The sequence below is a fragment of the Nyctereutes procyonoides genome, unplaced genomic scaffold, assembly GCF_905146905.1.
Source record: "Nyctereutes procyonoides isolate TBG_1078 unplaced genomic scaffold, NYPRO_anot_genome, whole genome shotgun sequence".
NCBI lineage: Eukaryota > Metazoa > Chordata > Mammalia > Carnivora > Canidae > Nyctereutes > Nyctereutes procyonoides.
The window spans coordinates 12,828,552-12,848,905 of NW_026575034.1; the positions used below are offsets into that span (position 1 = coordinate 12,828,552).

At 47.0% G+C, this 20,354-nt stretch overlaps 1 protein-coding gene across 1 annotated transcript; it reads right to left on the minus strand.

The window, feature by feature from the left end:
- Positions 1–236: 236 nt before the first annotated feature.
- On the minus strand, positions 237–4,122 carry LOC129505094 (calcitonin gene-related peptide 1). Its single transcript, XM_055318034.1, has 4 exons — positions 4,091–4,122; positions 2,936–3,030; positions 2,532–2,672; positions 237–396 (listed from the first exon to the last, which is right to left on the minus strand). Exons 2-4 carry the CDS (start codon positions 3,019–3,021, stop codon positions 237–239), a joined length of 387 nt encoding a protein of 128 aa, XP_055174009.1. The 5' UTR covers positions 3,022–3,030; positions 4,091–4,122.
- Between the last annotated feature and the right edge of the window lie 16,232 nt (positions 4,123–20,354).

Below are 20,354 nucleotides of genomic sequence, written 5' to 3' on the forward strand. Positions count from 1 at the left end.
TTCTCTTCTCAGAAAGATGACACTGCCTGTCTGCAGCCTATCCTAGTGCTCTGATTTCAGGCTGACTTATAGAAGAAACTCACTACTCAGAAGGAAGGATGTAATGGGAAAGAAGGGATCTGAAGACCCTACCAGGTCCAATGGGTTTCCAAATGTGGATCCTAACCTCCAAATTCTTTCCCCTCCCATCTGACAGTGTAAGGACAGTCACCTACTTTCCGGAGTCATGTCACTGCTCAGGCACGAAGGTCTCTGCGGCGCCGGCCAAAGGCTTCGGAACCCACGTTGGTGGGCACGAAGTTGTTCTTCACCACACCCCCAGATCTGCTCAGCAAGCCTGCCAGCCGATGGGTCACACAGGTGGCAGTGTTGCAGGATCTCTTCTGGGCAGTGATGCTGATTTGTAGGATGGAGGAAGAAGACAAGGCCTGTCAGTGAGAGGCTAGGGGCAGGCACCCGCCCCATGAGGCCTTCGTAAAAAGAATTTCAGCTCTTCGACATATCACTTAAGAATAAGTGTTTCTCCTAAGTGCAATTATCGAAGCTGTTAGGAGAAATGGCCTGGCAGCTTTTGCTAGGAGCCCTGCCCAAAGACCTTTCTTCGCAAAAGAAACCCAGTGCCAATTGTACGGAAGCGTTGAATCACTGTACTGTACACATGAGACTAACGTTACACTGTACGTCAACTAACTGGAATTTAAATAAAAGCTTTAAAATAAGAAAAAGAAACAACCCAGTGCTAAGCTAAAGACTCCAGTACTCACGTGGTGACACCTGCACTTGCTATCACTTACATACAGTCCTTTTAGAACCATAAGAAGTGGTCACCAAAGGCCCAGCCCTACCCCAAGACATGCAGGGAGCATACAGAAGCCGTACAGCAGCCACAGACACCAACAAACCACTTTCCATGGGACAGTGAAAATTCCCTGAAGTCTTACCTGGAGAGGCTCAGAGAGCAGGGATGCAGCATCCTCCCCCAGAAGTGTTACCTGCTCCTCAGCACACCTGTCCTGGATGGTGGAGCTGCTTCACAGGGACCACTCACCAACGCCCGTATCCGGCTACCCTGAGGCTAAAGCTACTTTTAAACATGGGTTCTAGGCACTCTCAAGCCTTGGACGGGGACCAGAGTAACGACCACCACAGGGCAAATCCTTTTAGAAAATAGATTTATTCATCGGTGATGAAGCATGAGGAATGAAGCAGAAATTGGAGGACTCTACCTCGAAATCCTCTGGAATCTCAAGAGGCTTCCCTCACTCTTACCTCTAGCCTGGTCTATGAGTGCCGCTCACTTCCCTTCCATCCTGAGATCCCCAATATTCTCTCTCGCAAGCAAAGCTACCAATGCCAGCTGGAAGAGCAATCCAAGTGAAATCTGCATGCGTTAAATTCATCAATGGGAGCAAGAAGGGAAATCAGGAAGGAGTGGAAGGAGATCAGTTGGCATCCTGGGGCACCCCAAAGCGAGGTTAGCGGCCCCTCTCCAAGCTGCTGGCTATGTCCCTTTTCTTGCCAGGTGTTTCAGCCCCGAAGCCGATGCCAGAGAATGTATGAAAGTTGTTCAGGTCCTTCGAGTATGTGCCCAGCACACAGGTACTCAGATTACTGCACCGCTTAGCTCTGGAGCTGTCCAGGCTGCAGGGAAAATACATGCCAGACAATACCATGCCCCGGGTCTGCCCCTGAGGGCAGTCGTGCAGCGAGGTAGACCAGGGGAGGGGCCCTGTGAGCAGAGGCAGGAGGGGCAGGCAGGAGCGCAGCTCACACATCCTCCATGAGCCAGGGCAGTGTGGGGAAGGGCTGTGGTCGGGGAGGGGCGGCCTTTTCTAGCGTTCCACATGCCACTCATGCTCTGCAGTGAGATTCTCGGGGTAGCTACGTGTGCATCACACGCCTCTGGCCCGGCAGTGCCAGGGCCAGGCCAGGGCAGTGTCAGGGCCAGTGCCAGGGCTGTGCCTCAAGCTCCAGGGACCCTGGAGGTGAGGCTGGGCAAGGGTCTGGCCCTGGGACAGCATGCGCATCTCCACAGATCCTCCAGGTCTAAAGACCCCAGACCTACCTCAGACACTGCTCTACCTAACCCCACCCTCTGCACGGCCTTTGGCTTCACCTTGCACATGTGCAATGAAGACTCCTTGTGGGTGTGAAAGAACAACACACACAGGTTACATTTCTAAAACACTCTGAGATACACCGAGTGTGTCTCTTGGCTTTACACTTACCAGCCCCAAGTCAGCCAATGCTGGAACTTCTCCTCAGTAGGGCCAGACCCATTCCCTGAGTGCGGGACTCTATACCTCCCATTCTATTTCCTAACAACTTCCAGGAGTGGATCTTTTTAATGCGTCTGACCACGGTCTCTTCAGCTACACCTGGACCTCCGTCTTCCATGGAGCCTGAGAATGGCTGGGCCCCAGAGCCTGGTGAACCACCACAGCCTGCTGCACTCCTGGCCAGATGTTGTATTTCCTACCTCTCTGGGATACCTCCTTCTGGACCCTGCGGAGTAGAGTTGGGGGCCTTACCTGGAGCCCTCAGTCTCCTGCTCCTGCTCCTGCTCCAGTTCGTTCTTCCTCTGCACGTAGGCCTTCACCAGGGCAGCCAGCAGGAGGCGCCCTTCCTTCTCACTGAGTGCAGTGGGGTCTGGGAGGCCCTCCAGAGCGGACCTGGGGAGGGGAAGCAAACCCCATGGAGGCTCTGAGCCCCAGCCTGCCTCCTCCCCAGAATAAGTAGCAAGGCTTCCTGGCCCCAGTGACTTTCCCTGAGGATGCGTCCCCCACCTCCACTCCCAGTCCGCAGGGCTGAATTCAACGTCCACCCAAGGGTCTTAATTCACCAGCAGCCTGTCTGCCGGGACTTCAGCGGCGCAGACGGGCCTGGGCCCAGGGCCAGTAGAAGGGGAATGCTCTGGGGCTTCAGGCTGTCTCACCTGAATGGTGCCGCCTGGAGGACGCCCGCCTGGCACAGGACCAAGATGATGAAAGCCAGGAAGGGGGAGGACTTCCACAAGCCCATGATGCCTCTCTGTAAGGAGAGAATGACATTACCGCTGCACGGAGACCGAGCAAGGCCTGGAGCCCCCAGACCTAGGCTCCTATCCTGCCTATCCACAGTGGCCCTGTGGCCTCGGGCAGGTTACCCGACCTCCCCAAGCCTCCATTCATCTGCCAGGGAGGCTGCTGTGAATCTCAAAAGATATCGTGCAGTGAAGGGCTTGGTAGAGCCGAAGCAAGAGTCCTGGGGTGCAGCGGAGCTCTGTGTTAAGTCGGGGGGAAGCCGAGTGCAGGCACACGAACGCACACCTCTTGCCTAACGCAGAGACCACGCCGGGACCCACCCCCTTATACGTCTGTTCTCCCACCGCGCCTGTCGGAGATCTGCACCACTTTCCTTCCCCTCGGCGGGACTTCCCACTAACAGGTGGGAGAGGAAAGTGGGAAGGGGAAGGCTGCCTTGGAAAGGAGCCCTGATCTCTCAATACGTGGGTTTGGGGGAAACGTTGACGTGCCCGCTACTGGGGCCTCTGGGCTCTGCGTGCCCAGCCCGCCGATGCTGGAGCGCAGGTTAGCCGCAGCTGCTGATCTCCGGCATCCAGAGGTGGGCCTGGTCCTGCTCGGCCGGCTGCACCGCCCCCAGGACCCCACCCCGGGGTGTCCCAGGGTCGCTGGCGGGCTGGCGGCGCCTCCTAGGAAGGCCCGAGGCTCCCCAATCGGGAGACTCGATGGGATCCCTCAGGACGCAGATGGCACAGGACCCCCAGACCAGAGTGAGGCTGCATCCTGCACGCCACGCCCGGGGGCACCGACACCGGGCGCGGCCTGCCTACCTCCGCCCGCGGAGCTTCCTGCGCCCTGCGGGAGCCCTGGGATACTCGGGGTTCCACCTGCACTGAGTAGAAGACGGCGCTCGGGCCGTCCCGAGCGCCCTCCGCGCCCTGAGCCGCACGGAGCACCTGGAGCACCTGCCCAGACTTGGGCCGCCAAGGAAGGGCCTCGGACGCAAAGGAAAGGCAGCCGGCCGGGCGGAGTGGGTGACCTAACCCAGAGGCGAGTTATCAGGGGGCGCAGAGCGGGAAGTTCCTCACCTGAGACGGGAGTTTCTGGAGAGCGCCAGCGGCCGTCAGCCCGGGTGGACACGACGCCTGCTGCGGGCGTCTTCCCCGCGGAGCTCCGGGCTCTTATTCCGGCGATAGCGGGAGGGGGGTCCCCACGAGCCGGCGCGGCCAATCCAAAGTGGCCAGGACCGACCCAGCTCCAATTGCGTCATTGCTAGCACTCCCGGCACTGGTTCTCCAGGGAGGGGAACCATCCGCTCCGGCTGCCTTTTGCAATGAGGTCATTGCTGGGAGAGCGCGAGGGCAGGGAGGGGCGGAGAGCTCTCGACGCCGTCCCGAGAGCGGGGGCCACGCGGGGACTTTGGCATCCCCTACGGTGAGGAGCCAGAGCTCCTCTCGCTCTCTGGGTGCCTGAACTCCCGCGTCGAAGCTCGTCCCACTGCCCGTGAGGACGCCGGGCTGGGCCCCTGCACCGCCGCGAGTTCGAAAAAGGCGTCTCACCCGGGAAAGCGCCACAGCGAAGGAGCTGGAGGGGCGGCGGGGCGGGGGGACCCGAAAGGTTGATCTGTGCAACCACCTGGTGCACTCCTGAGATATCCCCTGCTCCCCCGTGCTCCCTGCCCCCACCCCTCACCCCGCCTTGGCACCCTGTGCCACGCAAAGGTGTTTTGCTTCTAGTCTGGGGAGCCAAGCCTCCTTGGCCTCTGGGGCAGGGGGAGTGGGAGGGGGGCTGGGGAAGGCGCTGAGCCGGCGCGAGGCCTTTCCGTCGTGCCCCCGAGACCTCGACTGGGGCTCCGCAGCCCCCACGATGAGCCAGGCCCCTCCCTGCAGCGCGGGCTCGGTTTACACAGCTGTCCCGTGCGTGCGTCGGGCTTGTTTGCCAAGGCTGGGAGCGCCCGCGCTCGGATTTCTACCTGTGCGCCCCGCGGCCCGGCCCGCTCCCCCGACGGGCTCCCCTGCGCGGCCGCACGACCGAGGGACTTGCACGCGCCCCTCTCCCGGCTGCGGGCGGCCCGCGGGGCACCGCGGCGCGCACACGTCTGGACCCCAGGCCTGGGCTGCGGAGCCCGCGCTTTGCCGCAACTCACGCGCCTCCACGCGCGGTTCGCCAAGGAGCGCGCGCGGGCAACGACCCCAACCGCCCTCGCCCCAAATCCGAGGGCAACCCTGCGAGTGTCCGCTCTAGGGCACGGCGCGGGAGCACACGCAGGGGTGCACATTGTTCCCCAAGCGCGGGCGCACGCACCAGCCTGCCGTGGTCGAAGGAGAGCCGGGTTCTCGGAGTCCGCGCGGCGGGGGAGGGCTCGCGGGCGCTCGCCCAGGGCCAGGAGGGGGCTGCCGGGTGGGGGCGGAGGAAGAGGTGAAGACGTTTACCTGCCCCACCGGCGGCCTTCCTTGGGGTGAGGCTGCGCCCCCAAACGCGCCCTGCGGCCCCCCGACCTCGGGCGGACTAATCGCCTCGCGCCGGGGTGCAGGGCCGAGGGCTGAGCCGGGGGCTCGCGGATCCCACGGCTGCTTACCGCGTCCGCAGCCCCGAAGGGCGCTCAGGGGCTGCCTGCGGGGCCCTCCCTCCGGGTCGTGTTTTCAATTGCACCTGGACGGTTGAAACTTCAGGCAACACCCCCCAAAGAACCCTGACCGTCTTGCCGGCCTGCCTGCTACCCTGGCAGGCAGAGCGCACAGTGGCTACAGAAGCCAGAGTTGCCCCAAACTCCGGGCCGCTGCGCGGCACCTGCAAAGTAGCCCAGGGCTCCAGCGGACTGGGCAGGGCAGGGTCCTTCCTCCCAAAGCCCTGCAAATACAAGCGACTTTTGTGACCCTCTTCTCGCATCCTGGCAGGAGTGGAAAGGCCCAGCTGGGAGGCACCACCGGACTAGCGACTCTGCCGTCTAAACTGCCTGTTCCCGGTCCACTGCCGCTGTCTCTGAGTTCTGGCAAACTGGAGTGTAGCCTGCTCCAGCAGCTCAGGGTTGCTCCATTCTCCCCGGAGCACTGGGGACCGAGGGGAGGAAGGAAGGGCGGAAAAGAAGATCCGGAAGGCCCCAGACCCTAGAGTCCCAAGCCGCCTAGCCTTGACCAAGTTGGTGGCGCGCTGAGCCTGGGAGGGAGGCAGGTGGGGAGCGTTGGAGAAGTCAGCTTGGGGTCTGGCCTCCCAGAAGGCCCACAAAGATCATTTTGGGGGAGACTTTGAATCCTTGGAGTTGATGACTGCAGAGGGCAAGGACTTTTTCTAAAGTGTTGGGACCAGCTGTGCTGCCATCAAACAGCAGCATCCCCAGCTGTGCCCTCTGCTCCCGACGCGAGGGCGCGATGGGTTGCCCAGGAAGAGAGGCCACCCTGGGTGAAGTCTGCGGAAGCTCCCCCTCAAGGCCTCTGAGCCTCAGCTCCCTGTACTCTGTCAAGCAAGAATGTGCACCCCACCCACAGGCAGATTTTAACACCAAAAATACCTGGATCCGGGCTTTGAATGTCTCCTTGCGTGCTCCAATGGGACCAGCTGTTGTAGCTGTAAGCCCCCAGAATTATTTGGCAGGGTCCTCTTCCTCCTGTCTTCGCACAGTGGCTGGCCCACAGTAGGTGTGCAGCAAATGTTCAGTGGAAGGGCAGATAGCCAGAGGATGAATGAGTGAAGAATTCCATGGGTTCTTTACAGTCAGAGTCAGCAGTAAATTCGCAGCCAAGTTGAACTAAATAGACCCAATTTAGATCCATTAGATTGCAAAACCGATCCCTGATCCAAAGATGCACCTCTTTATTGAATAGAAGGAAACAGTGTCCTGGTGAAAACTTTCTGGAATCTAATGTGAGAGGAAGTACTGAGGACTTCTCTTCCGAAGTACACTGGCTGGAAAAGCAGTTTTCCTCACTCCATCCTTGTATTAGTGAGTGAATGGAAGAAAAAGTCAATACAATAACTTGCTTTCTAAATTGAGAAAATTACATTTTGATTTCCCTGGAACTGTTCTGAGCTCCGAGGCATCCCCAATCAACTAGCTAGCATGAAGATTTACAAAGAATAGTTTCCCAGGAATATCTTGTGCTTTTAAATCATCTCAAGTATTTTGATGCTCAGCTTAACTATTTTATGTAATTATTTAACTTTTGAAGCTGCCCAGTCTTAAACAATTTTAGAGGGAAAGAGATCCTATGTACTAAACTTTTTGAAGCTTATTTTTATTTACTTTAACTTACTCTCTGTTTTCTTTATAAATTTCCTAGGAGAAATATTCCTTAGGGGAAAGTTTCATTCATGCAACAAATATTTATCTGAGGACCTACTACGTGCCAGAAATCCATTTTGGCACTAGCAATTCATGGTGAACAAAGCAAAAACCCCTGCCCTCCTGATGCTTGTATTAAAATGATGTATTTAACAGAAATCTTTGTATATTACCCTTTACCCAAATAAAACACATCCCTACCCTACTCACATCCTCTCAGTGTGGTAATGCCATATATTTGTTTGTCAGAAGAATATTCAGAGCTTCTATTATCAAACCATGTAAATATTATTTATATCCAGCTGAGCTACATAGTGTACTTTGATTACATTTCCTTGTTCATTTGTTTTACGTCTAATAATTCCCTCACTTTTCATTTGTCTTTTTTCTGCCCATCCTTGTTGATTCCTTTTCCTCAATCCTATTTGTTCCTCATTCTTGGTTTCTTCTCTCACTTTGGTGGAGCACATTCACCATTGTATGATAGATAGATTTTCTGGAAACGGAATTTGAGGTTGGGAATTATTTTCACTCCGATTTTGAAAATATTCTCCATTGCTTTCTATTTCCAGTGTAGAAACCCATTTGCCATCTATCTATCTATCTATCATCTATTTATTATTATTTATTTTTTTAATTTTTATTTATTTATGATAGTCACACACAGAGAGAGAGAGAGGGGGGCAGAGACATAAGCAGAGGGAGAAGCAGGCTCCATGCACCGGGAGCCCGACGTGGGATTCGATCCAGGGTCTCGAGGATCGCACCCTGGGCCAAAGGCAGGCGCTAAACCGCTGCGCCACCCAGGGATCCCTATTTATTATTTTTTATAGGCACTCTCACTCTCAGAATCTTCTCACTAGTGTTTAAAATTCATGATGATGTGCCTTGGCATAGGCTATTTTTATTTATTGTTTTATTTATTGTTATGAGTACTGAGAGAAAACTTATAACCTGAAATTTCATGTCCTTCATTTCAGGGAAATTTTCTTGCTTTATTTCTTTGATAATAACCCCACCCCCTGCGCCTTTGGCTAACATTCTAAGAGGGTTTTTTTCTTTTTTTCAAATTTACCTTGTTTTTAAATCCTCTTGACCAAGTTTTTAATTTTAAGAGCTTTTTTGTTTTTATTCTGTGAATGTTACTTTTTACATCGTCCTCTTTTTTTTATTTAATGGATACATCTTCTCGTTGTTCTCTGAAATGGTTAATATAGGTTTCATTTTTCACTAGGGGAAATATCCCTTAGGGGATATTTCTCCTAGGAAATGTGTAAAGAAAGCAGAGTAAGTTAAAATTTGTTTTGTTCTTCTCACATGAGAGGCTATCCTCGCACCTCTAGATCCCCTTGACTGCTTATTTATATTTAAGAGGAAGGTAATAAACTGCTCTTTGGAATATGGGAATGGCAGAGTTGTCCATCAGTGGGCCTGAATATAAAGTGATTAGATGGAAAGCAACCTCCCCATTTTATTAGAGGGACCCTAAACTATGAGTAGATATAAGATTTTTCCCCTGTCTTTTCATTTGCCCTAAGAGTCCTCCAATCTCCTGTATGGGTCAGTGGGATGGGGATTGAGGTAGAGTGTAAGCCAATGAGTAGGGAAGGAGGCTGAGAGTTTTGCCATTCATTACTGTAATCCACTAATCTTTTCTAGATCCCAAGAGGGATAGTCATCTAACTGCATAGGATATAGAAAGAAATCCTGAGTCTAAGTACTCCTCTTAAAGGCTTGCAATCACTCCAATTTTTTTTTAAAGATTTTATTTATTTATTCATGATAGACACACAGAGACACACAGGCAGAGGGAGAAGCAGGCTCCATGCAGGGAGGTCTCCAGGATCACACCCAGGGCTGAAGGCGGCGCTAAACCACTGAGCCACCAGGGCTGCCCACAATCACTCCAATTTTTAGCCCATCCTGTATCTCCACCAACAGAGGCAACCAACTGGTTAAAGCCCTGAATTTGTCCTGGGTCCTTGCTTCTTGAGAGATTTCCCTGCCCTTCTAGAATTTATACTAGAAATTTGTGTCTTTACAATGCTTTCTCTTCTCCTAAACCAGTTAAGAATGGAAGATGGGAGATAACAGTCTTTGCAGAGCCCTCAAATTAGACCCAATTCACTGGGCAATTGACCTCGGCTGATTCCCACTCCCCATCTCAGGCCACCTGCTTGGAGGCTTTTTCCCCAAACCGCAGAGAAATTGAGATGCCAACATTTAACCCACAGAAGTCCCTTCCAGAGAATATTTTTAGAGTTGTCTGTCCCTGCCAGAGAATGAGCAAAGCATGGTGGCCCAGACCCAAGCTGGCCACTCTGAGAGATGGACAGACACAGTGAATGACGTCAAGGAATTACTCAGGTTGGGTTCCTCTAAGATGATTAAAATTCTCTCTTGGCTCAGACCCACAGGACCAAAATTGACTCTCTCCTCCTTGTCTGAGAGCATTGTTCTACACTACAAAGGAAGTAAAAAAAAAAAAAACAGATCCTTAAAACTGTATTGCAAAACTAATCAGAGTAAAATCTCCTGCATTCAACATTCTCAGAAAAATGAGAGTTTTAGTAAATTCCCAGGTAACTGAAACATACTTTAAATGGAAAACACACCTTTCTAAAAGGCATTTTGGATAGAAACCCCTTTAAATGCATACATTCTCCTCTTAACCTTCTCTGGATGACTCACAGCCATCATCCCTCGGTGCTGCATCCTGGGTATGGGCGTGAGTTAGCTGGGTTGTTTACCACCCTGACCCCAAATGCTGTGCTTTTTAACTCTTGGCACACCATTTTTAGTTATTCTATATTCATCTTAACATATTAATTATTCATATTCAGTTGCATATGAAGTCCTCTCAGTCAAGATCTCAGGAACATGCTTTTGACTTTTGATGGTTTCTCTGTCCCTAGCCCCAGGCCCAGGCTACCTGAATTTTCACCTGCTAAATTCAATGCCATCAGAAAGCAAAAGAAGTGTGCTCAGTAGACCTGGCTGGAGCAAATCAAAAGGAAGATTAAGGAAAAGATCTGAGTATCTATCTTATGAGTAATGCTAAAGAACTCTAATGCAGCTTCCTATCCTTTCTGGTCCTTGGCTATGTCCTATATAGAGAATGTTCCTGAGGAAGTGAGTGTTCCTATGATGTTAAAGAAATATGAGATAGTCCATAGGTCTCGCATAATAGTGCTGCCCAATAGAACTTTCCACATTAATGGAAATGATCCATATCTGTGCCGTCCAATACAAGAGCCACTAGCCACATGTGGCTCTTGAGCTCTTCAAATATAGCTAGTGTCAACTGAAGGACTGAATTTTTAATTTAATTTAGTTTTAGTTAATTTAAATATAAACAGTCACATTTAGCTGGAGGCTACTGTACGAGACATCTCAGTCTACAGAATAGAGTAGTGGTTAAATGCATAGATTCTGGAGCCAGACCGCCTATTGTTCAAATTCTGACTCTCACATTTATTAGCTGTTTGACCACAGACAAACCTCTCAAACTTTCTGTCATCCTCCTTTATAAAATTGTGATAATAACACTGCCTATTTCATAGGGTTGCTGTGAGGATTAAATAGGTAATTAATATAAAGTGCTTAGAATAGTGTATGACAAACTAGAAAGTGCTGTATGTATGCTAACCATTGTCTTTTATTGGGTTTCTCCAGAAACATAACCCAAGACAAAAATTTGAGTACAAAGCACTTATTTGGGAGTTATGAACAGGGAAGTGAGACAGGGAAGGGAAGATAACCATTACAGAGTATAGTATTAAGCAGATTACAGCTGCGGGCAACTGGAACTTTATCCTGCTTGAGACTTTCTAGAACACTGTAGAAAGAAAGCCTAGAATTGTCCCATCCAACAAATGATAAGCTATCTATTCACCAACTCCAGCCCATCCTCAGTCGAGGGGTGCTTCCCAGAGTGCAAGCTCCCAGCACATCTAGCCAGTGCTGGATGGCCAAGCTTCTGGCCCAGGCAGAGTGTCAGAAGGGCTTGCAATAGAAAGCTATCAGTGCACATGGAACTGGTAAGCGCTGGTGGGGCATGAAGACAGTCTGCTATAGTCGTATTAATATTATAAAGAGTCCGCCACTGCTTAACGACCCTCCCTAGAAACAGACAGGAATAGGTTTCTCATCCATAATATGTTGTAGAAGATTAGCAAACAGGTTGTCATATGCTGGCGTCACCCCCACCCATCTGATTCTTAAGGTCTTTGCTCAGAGTATCTAGAAAGCCCTTTGGCAGCCCCCAAGTCCTAAAGCCAGTTAACTTCAGTGCCCCTCTCATCAGTAGATAAAGACACAGAAAGATCAGTGCTCTCTATTCTCTCGAAGTAATAAATCAAACCCATGGAGAAGGCTGCCCATTCGAAGGATAATATAAAGGACATGTTGCAGAGACTTATTAATGCTGGATAAAGGCCAGCAGGAGGAGTGGGGAGGGTGTGGGTGGGGGGTTCTCAATCATGATTTATTAGTTTTCATAAATCGATTTTTTATTTCCTGTTGAACAGACCTTATTTTCTCAAACCTCACATCTTAGAAATTTCCTTGGCCAGGATATTATTGAAGAATTTCTTCTGGTTATTGTTGAAGATAATTATATCAGGTGGGGTTTTTGTTTCAGTTTTTTGTTTTTTGTTTTTGTATATAGGTGTTTTCAGCTCTCAACTTTAGTGGGTTAAAATTAAATCTTCATCCTCACTCCTGGAAGGATGGAGGGCTATGAGACATGATAGAATGACTCTCAGCAATAATGTGAATTGGTAACATTTGACATTGTATTCATCAGGGCGCTTAGTGTCATATAACAGAATCCTCTAAGCTGATTTAAACAGGATAGTATTTATTACAGGGCACTGGGTAGCTTACGGAATTTTTTAAAAGGCCAAAGAATCAGGTCTAGATGCCACACAGTCAGGAGACACTAACCACACTATGGAAATGTTCTAGCAGAAAGTTCATTGCTGTTCACCTATAGCAGTTTTGCCTCCAGGCAGCTACTCTGTGAATGCCCCCGAATATCCAAGTCCCTCTTACACTGCCAATATCTTAACATGCTCACTCTTGACTTCCAAGTATTCATGAATGTCTGCGAATCCATGAATGATTGCCAGATTCTAAATTTTGTGTGGAACTCTAGCTGCAAGAGAACCTAAGAGGAAATGTTTTTAATTTTTTCACCTCTAAAGGAAAGCTTGCAGGAAGAGATTTAGATGGTAATTGAGTAAGCCACATTCAGCTTCAGTTGGTTGTCTAATAATCTTCTCTAAAAAGGAATTTTATGGGTTTTTTTCTATCCAAGTCTATTTCTCCCCCACTTTTACCCAAATAGTAAGTGGCAGCACCAATAGTTTAGTCTATTCAGCTAAAAATTTAGGTATTATCCTTAATTCCTCCTTTCCCTTCATCAATATCCAGTCCATCAGTAAGTCCTATTAATTCTACTCTCCCCAACCCAAACCCATCCCAAACCCATCCAATTCCCTCCTTCTCCACTATTGTCTTAGTCTTTTTGAGGTACTATGACAAAATAACACAGATTAGGTGACTTATAAACCATAGAAATTTATTTCTCACGGTTCTAGAAGTCCAGGATGAGGATGCTAACATGATCAGAGAATAGCCCTCTTCTGGGTTGCAGACTTTTTGTGGCAGAAGGGGCAGGGGAACTCTCTGAGGTCTCTTTTCCATGGGCATTATTCTCATTTATGAGGGCTCATCACCTAAATGCTTCCCAAAGGCCCCATCTCATAACACCATTACACTGAGTATTGGGGTTTCAACATACGGACTTTGAGAGGAACAAAAATTCAGACCATAGCAACCAGGGACCCTAGTCCAAGCCACCATCATCTCTTGCCTATAAAATCCCAGTAGTCTCTGAACTAGTCTCCTGGATGTGACTGCTGCCTCTGTAATCCCTTCTCCACATAACTCTTACAGTGATCCTTTAAAGCATAGACTGTATTGAGTCACTCCTGTTCTTACAACTCTCCAGTATAATTAGGATAAAAATTTAAATAATTTATATTTTTAAAGATTTTATTTATTTATTCATGAAAGACACATAGAGAGAGAGGCAGACATAGGCAGAGACATAGGCAGAGGGAGAAGAAGTCTCCACGCAGGGAGCCCGATGTAGGACTGAATCCCGGGACTCCAGGATCAAGCCCTGAGCGGAAGGCAGACGCCCAACCGCTGAGCCACCCAGGCGTCCCTTAAATACTCTAATATAGCTTTTTAAAAATTTTTTTTATTCATGAGACACACACACAGAGAGAGGCAGAGACATAGGCAGAGGGAGAAGCAGGTTCCCTGCAGGGAGCCTAATGCAGAACTTGATCCCAGGACTCTGGGATCACGCCCTGAGCTGAAGGCAGATGCTCATTGAGCCACCCAGGTGCCCCTCTAATATAGTTCTTAAGAGGGGTGTGATCTACCTCCTGTCTCTCCAGTATCCTCTGATGGCAATATCCCCTCACCCAGGTGTCCACACTGGCTTTTTGAAAAGTCCTAGAGATAACAAACCAAGACCTCCCTCACCCCTGGGCTTTGCATTTGCTAGTACCTGTGCCTAGAAAAGCCTGTCTTATCTTCCCCTTCTATGACAATGGCCCCACCTAACACACATACCCCTACCACTCTTTTGATGGCTGGCTCCTTATCACTCCTTAATTTTCAACTCAAAAATCAAACATCTTCTACTTAAAAGACTTCACCTGACCCCCATCTAAAGAAGCCCCCACAATCTCTTTATGATATTAATCTGTTTTTTTTTACCTCCTTTACAGAGCTTATCCCTCTTGGATATTATATCTGAAATCTACTTACTTGTATATTATTTGTCTTCTTTCATTGGAATGTTAGCTCCTTGAGAGAAGCCTTCTTAAATATCTTGTTTACCACTGTATCTCCAGTATCTGGTAGTGTCCAGCACAAAGTTGGCTTAAGAAACAGCTGAAGAATCAGGAAGCATACGAATGCTGACTCTGTAAAACTTAGCAGTGTGCTAAGGGCTATACTTAGATCATTTTACATAATCCTTGTGTATTAGTCTGTTCTCCAGAGAAACAGAAACAATGGTATATGCCTATATATAATATAGGCATATATATTTATATGTAAACACATATAAATATATATATAGTATAGTAAATATATAAATATATATAGTGTAGTAAATATATATACATATATATATACTAAATATTTATAAATATGTATATACACATACATATATATTTATTTACTATATGGAATTGGTTCCCATGATTATGGAATTTGAGTAGTCAAGATCTGTGGTCAGTAAGCTAGAGACCCAGGAGAGTAGATAGTATAGTTCTAGTCTAAATCCAAGTCTGAAAGGCAGGAAAAGACCGATGTCTTTTCCAGCTCAAAAATAGCCAGATGGAAGTAAAGAATTCTTTTTTATTCAGTCTTTTATTATATTCAGGCTTCAATGGATAAGATGAGGCCCACCCACACTGGGGAGGGCAATCTGCTTTACTCAGTCCTCCAATTCAAATATTAATCTCATCCGGGAACACCCCCACAGACACATCAGAAATAATGTGCAACAAATTTCTGGGTGCCCTGTGGTCCTCAAGATGACTCATAAAATCAACTATCAACTTCGCAAAAACTCTTTGAGAAAATCAAGTATAGAGAAGTTAAATAGTAGCCCAATGTCACATCAAAGAAGCTTAAGAGTATGACTTAAGCATAGACAGTCTGATTCCCGACCCCACACTTTAAATATTTATATTTATTTTCCTCTCTCATAGCAATTGTGGATATTTATGTAGAAGTAGAATGCTCCTAATAAATGGCCTCCTGTGCTCCACCAATTCAAATACATATGCAAAGTAGAGAAAACTCTAGGCAGATCCAACTATCTCTCCAGGCACCCAGACATAATTATTTAAGAAAGCTCTTGGAGGAGCAAATTCACTCCTTTATAGATCCTCACATTCCTTTGGTCATCTTTTTCATCTCTTCAGTATTTCTGAAGTCCATGGCAGCACCCTGGAACTTTTCAGAGAGGGAGCCTCTCTCTCCAGAGACAGAGCCCCATCTTTCCTGAGTTGACTACTTCTCCTAGGAGGGTGGATTGTGTGCATCAGAGATGATGTCCATTTTCCAGAATTGAATGAATAAATGAACTATCAGGTATAGGAGTCAGAACTTACCAAAAGTCTTGACCCAAAGGCAACAAACGTGGTACTCCAATTAAAACCATGTTCTAATAAATAAATAAATAAATAAATAGATAAATAGATAGATAAATAAATAAATAAATAAAACCATGTTCTAATCCTGAGAAGGTAAAAATGCTGTGCAAATTTCTGTCCAGAAATGGCCAATGTTCAGAACAGTGCCTGGCATACCTTAGTTATTCAACACATTTGTTAAAATGAAAAATAGTGGTATAACAACTTTTGTTTGTTTGTTTGTTTGTTAATTTGTTTATTCACAATCATCATTTCACCATTGCTTTGTTGGATTATTGATGTGTTTGGATATCCAACTTTATGATCTGGACTTAGGAAAAACTGCATTGTTCTGTACAATAGCAGGGTTAAAAATATGAAGTTCCCTTAGGGCAGTCTGGAAAAGGTGTGTGAAAGATAAATAGGAGACAACTGAAGCTTCAGACCTCACAGGGGTAAAGAGCTACTAGTGAGAAACATTTCTTGGTGGTTAGGGAATAAAATGAAGGTAAAAAAAATGAAAACAAAATCTCTAATATGAAAAATTCATTTATTTATCTGGCAAATGGTGATGTGACTTCTCCCTTTACCCCTATATCTTTAATAAAATTGATTATATTTTTTTCTGGTTTGCTGAACTAGATATTCTTGAGGAAATCAAGGAAGAGTTTGTGTTTTATCTCAGACTCCATATGCAGAAGAAACAAAAGATGGTACACATAAAAACTGAAACTTCGAGATTATAAGGCATAAAATCAGGGTTTGAGCTGACTCTATCTTATAAGGGGGATGGAAGGGGTTGGTAGAGTTCAGCTCTTCAGCTCACTCTGGGGCTATAGTAGTATCAGGGCAGTCTTCAATGAAGAAATTTCTCAAGGTTATTCCCTTCCATTTGGTAGAAATGGGAGTCATCTCCCATCCTTCTCTCCTGTGAGATCCCAACAGGAGTTGTTCACTGAAAAATCTTCATGCCATTGCATCAACCCCCTTGAACTCACCATGCCTGCCCCTAGCTCAGCTATGACTCACAAGTACCTTGTTGCAAAAGATATCCAATAGAGGGCAAGGCTCTTACCTTACCTTCCTTATTAAGAGCTTCAATGTTCTCATGTGTCATTCGATAATTGAGATTGTCAATTAGTGGTCTCATTCCTGGTCCTCATCTTCCTCTCTTTCAGCTAAACTCAACCTTCAGCTCACACAATGGAAGTCAACAAAATGAGGTAACAGCTTTCTATGTGAGTCACTCTGGGTGACACTGTGTTCAGAGAGCACTGTGGGGCAAGTAGACAGAGTCCTCCAGGCAAGTGTTTCAGCCATCCAAGAACTGGCATACAGCCCAAGAAACACTCTTACCTGATGACGGACTAGTGGGATGAGTCCTGGAGGAAATAGTTCCCAACAGCCAGAAAGAGTCTCTTGGCTCATGCACAGCAATGCTCTTCTCGATTAAAAATGTTGTCATCATTCACACTGCAATGTAAAATCCTTTTACACCATGCTCACATTTTTGTAGGCTTCCATCTACTCCGCATATTAAAGACAGGACCCTTCCATGAAAAGGTGACATCTCTAAGATACAGTTCTGCCCCAATAGTCCCTAAATAATGGACAGAAAATGGTTTGAGACCTTCAAAGGGCAAATACAAGGAGGGTGATTTCTATGAGCTATTTCTCTTTGCTGAGCACTCAGAGGAAAATTACAAATGGTTGGAAGAAGGCTTTGTTTTTTAAAAGACTTTTAGTTATTCCCGAGAAATCCCTCCACTTATTCCCGGAGAGAGGTCATCTCTTAGATGCTGTCAGTCAGACAAAGATGAGCAGTGCAGGAGAGGTGCAGAGAGATTTCCAACTAATGCAACCAGAGGAAAACTGCCAAAGAAGCAGGACTCCTTAGGATAAGTAAATTGAAGGATATTTGGGGAATAAAAATAAAGCCTTTTTGAAAATGAAAGATGGAAGGATGTTGTATATACAAATTGCCCCGTACATCAAATTCTGAACAGCAACGTCGCCATGGCTGGCGGTGCAGAGCAATGACGCAAGTAAAGATCTTCTCAGCTATGCTTAGTGGGCCTTTCCTCCAAAGGTATCTATCCTGTTTCTCATTCTCATAGGATTTGCAATATGCTGCTCATAAAGATTTCACTTTGGTCATAATCTCCGTGGTTCCAGGTTGAGAACTTTGGGGTAGGGACTTCTCTATAAAGACTGGGAAAATACAACCTAAATACAGACACTGGCAGGGAGAGGTAGGTTGTCTAGCCTAGTCAGAGAGAACACTGTCTCAGAGCTTTAATTCCAGAAGTAATCAGCACTGACTATCAGATTTCACTGGTGAAATGAGTGAACTGAGCTCAGTGAGTGCTCAGTTAAGGGGTGGGACCACTCAAGAGTCTGAAATATTCAAGCCACAGAGTATGGATACACCCCAACACCCAACCAGAAAATTGGTGGGACTGGAACAAACCTCCCCCACCTCCGTGAAAGTAAAGCTGAAAATCAGAGTATCAATGCTGTGTCCTCATGATGGAGTAGACAGCTAGACCGCTAATCAGTAAGGATCAACATAGGGATTCATAAGAGAACTCAGGAGAGTACTAGCTTGGTACTAGAGGATCCTGAAACACTGGTTTCTAGTTATAACTATTAGCAAAGGAAAAAAAAAAAAGATGGGTCTGCAGGGAGAGCATCTAAAAGGGCTCAACTGGGGGTTGAGCAGCTGACAAGTAGTTTGAAGACCATGACAATTCCAGGCCCTCTAAGGTGGTAGGACAGATATGACTAAGATATAGTCTGCCACAGTGAGACCAGTCCACCAGGGAGGACTCATAATTAAAATAGGCAAACAGGCAATAAAAGACACAGTGGTTTTGTTGCAATTCTTAACACAAGAACAAAACCCAAAAGACACAAAAAGACTAAACAGCTCATGATTGAATTTTAGAGCACTAAACAAGCACTCAGGGTTTTTATGAGTTTTGTAAGTCTTGCCTACCATTCTCTGTTTCACCTCCAATCTCAACTATTCTGTCTACCAGAAATGCACCTTCCTGGGCTTGGCAAAGCAATGCGTGTATTCAGTACAAAACAGGTAGCTATTTCCCAACAACAAAGTCCAAAGACAGCCTGACTTCATTATTTCTCAAGGCACACAGTTCCTTTAAAGTAGGACCACTTTTAAAAAAAGATTTTATTTATTTATTCATGAGAAAAAGAGAGGCAGAGACATAGGCAGAAGGAGAAGCAGGCTCCCTGCAGGGAGCCGGATGAGGGACTCAATCCCAGGACCCTAGGATCATGACCTGAGCCAAAGGGAGATGCTGGACCGCTGAGCCACCCAGGTGCCCCAATAGGACCACTTATAATAACTTTAGTAATAGCAATGAAAAAACAACATTTATTTCACAATTTCACACATCTAAGCTAAGGACTAGCATTTATTATCCATGATGTAGATCTTCACAACAACCTTATGAGCTATGGCCCATTACTGATCCCATTTTACAGATGAGAAAATGGAGGCTCAGAAAGATTAAGCAATTTCCCCAAAGTCACATGGCCAGTAAGTGCATGTGACATATAAAGAGAATTGGCTCATCCACTACTCCTTCCAACATATTTCTGATATAACACCCAGTATCATAGAGGCTGGAAAATTAGAGACTACATTACCTAGCCCCCCTTGAAACTGGGCTCCATGTGCAGCCTAGGTTCTCATAAGCAACATCTAGAAGGAGAAGTGACTGGGAAGGGCCTCTACACATGGAGATTGTGGTCTCTTCGTGTGTTTCTTCCACAGCAGCTGTGTGGGAAGTTCAGTTTCTGGTCCCCAATGTCATAACAGCAACAGCCCCAGAACCAGTGGGACTCCCCTAAGATAGTCCCGTGATGTGCTTGAGTGTTTCTCCAAGCTGTTGTGTTCTTAGCTGTGTAGAAACCAATGTGGTTCATTGGGCTCTCCAAAGTTTCTCTAAGCTATGGAATCTCCACTCACAAACACTTTCTGCTTAAGTAGGGAAGAGTGAGTGTTGTCATGTACAACTAAAACCCTCAGTAATCACTGTGAGAGCTAGGATTCAAACCCAGGCTCATCCGACTTGGAGCCCAACACTTAACCTGAGTTTTCCTGAGAGACAAGGACAATCTTAACTGTAGGAAATTCTATCAAGCAGCATTCGACTCAACTTTCTTGAATCACTTAAGTCTCTGAACTATCAAATGCTCCACATCCAGCTAGCTGTACATATTCCTCCTTCACATATCAGATGTCCCTCCACAAGGAAGCCTTCACGGTGCCCCTCTTGTTATTTAACTCAAAGGCACTCTGGAAGTTTCCATACCCCAGCGTTCACCTATGTGGCTGTTCATTTCATTAGCAATAATGTCTACTGAGGTGTAAGGTCCAGGAGGGCAGAGCCCAGGCACATCTTACTCCCCTCAGTATTCCTAGCACTTATCATAATCTCTGGCACAAAGTGGACACTCAATAAATATGTACCAAGTTCTCCCAACCCCCCAATGGAAAAATAAATCAATATATAAATATGAAAGGTGGTGGGTGTGTTAATTAACTAGATGCAGGAATCCCTTCACAATGTTCTATGTATATGAAACCCTCATGCTGTACACTTTAAGTAACCAACAGTTATATTTGTCAGTTATACTTCAATGAAGCTGAAAACTACAAATGAGATAGATAGATAGATAGATAGATAGATAGATAGATAGATAGATGATAGATAGATATTGAATAAATTAGTTGCAGAAACAACTCCCACATGGTGGCTCATAGCTGAGGGTGTTTGCCAGGCACTGAAGGGGAAGTTATCTGAATCCCTGTGT

Coding starts and splice junctions, on each gene's coding strand:
- LOC129505094 (XM_055318034.1), bottom strand. CDS start 3,021: ATGGGCTTGTGGAAGTCCTCCCCCTTCCTGGCTTTCATCATCTTGGTC. Junction 2,673..2,935: donor CTCCAGGCGGCACCATTCAG/GTGAGACAGCCT, acceptor TCCCCTCCCCAG/GTCCGCTCTGGAGGGCCTCC. Junction 397..2,531: donor CAGGAGACTGAGGGCTCCAG/GTAAGGCCCCCA, acceptor CCTACAAATCAG/CATCACTGCCCAGAAGAGAT.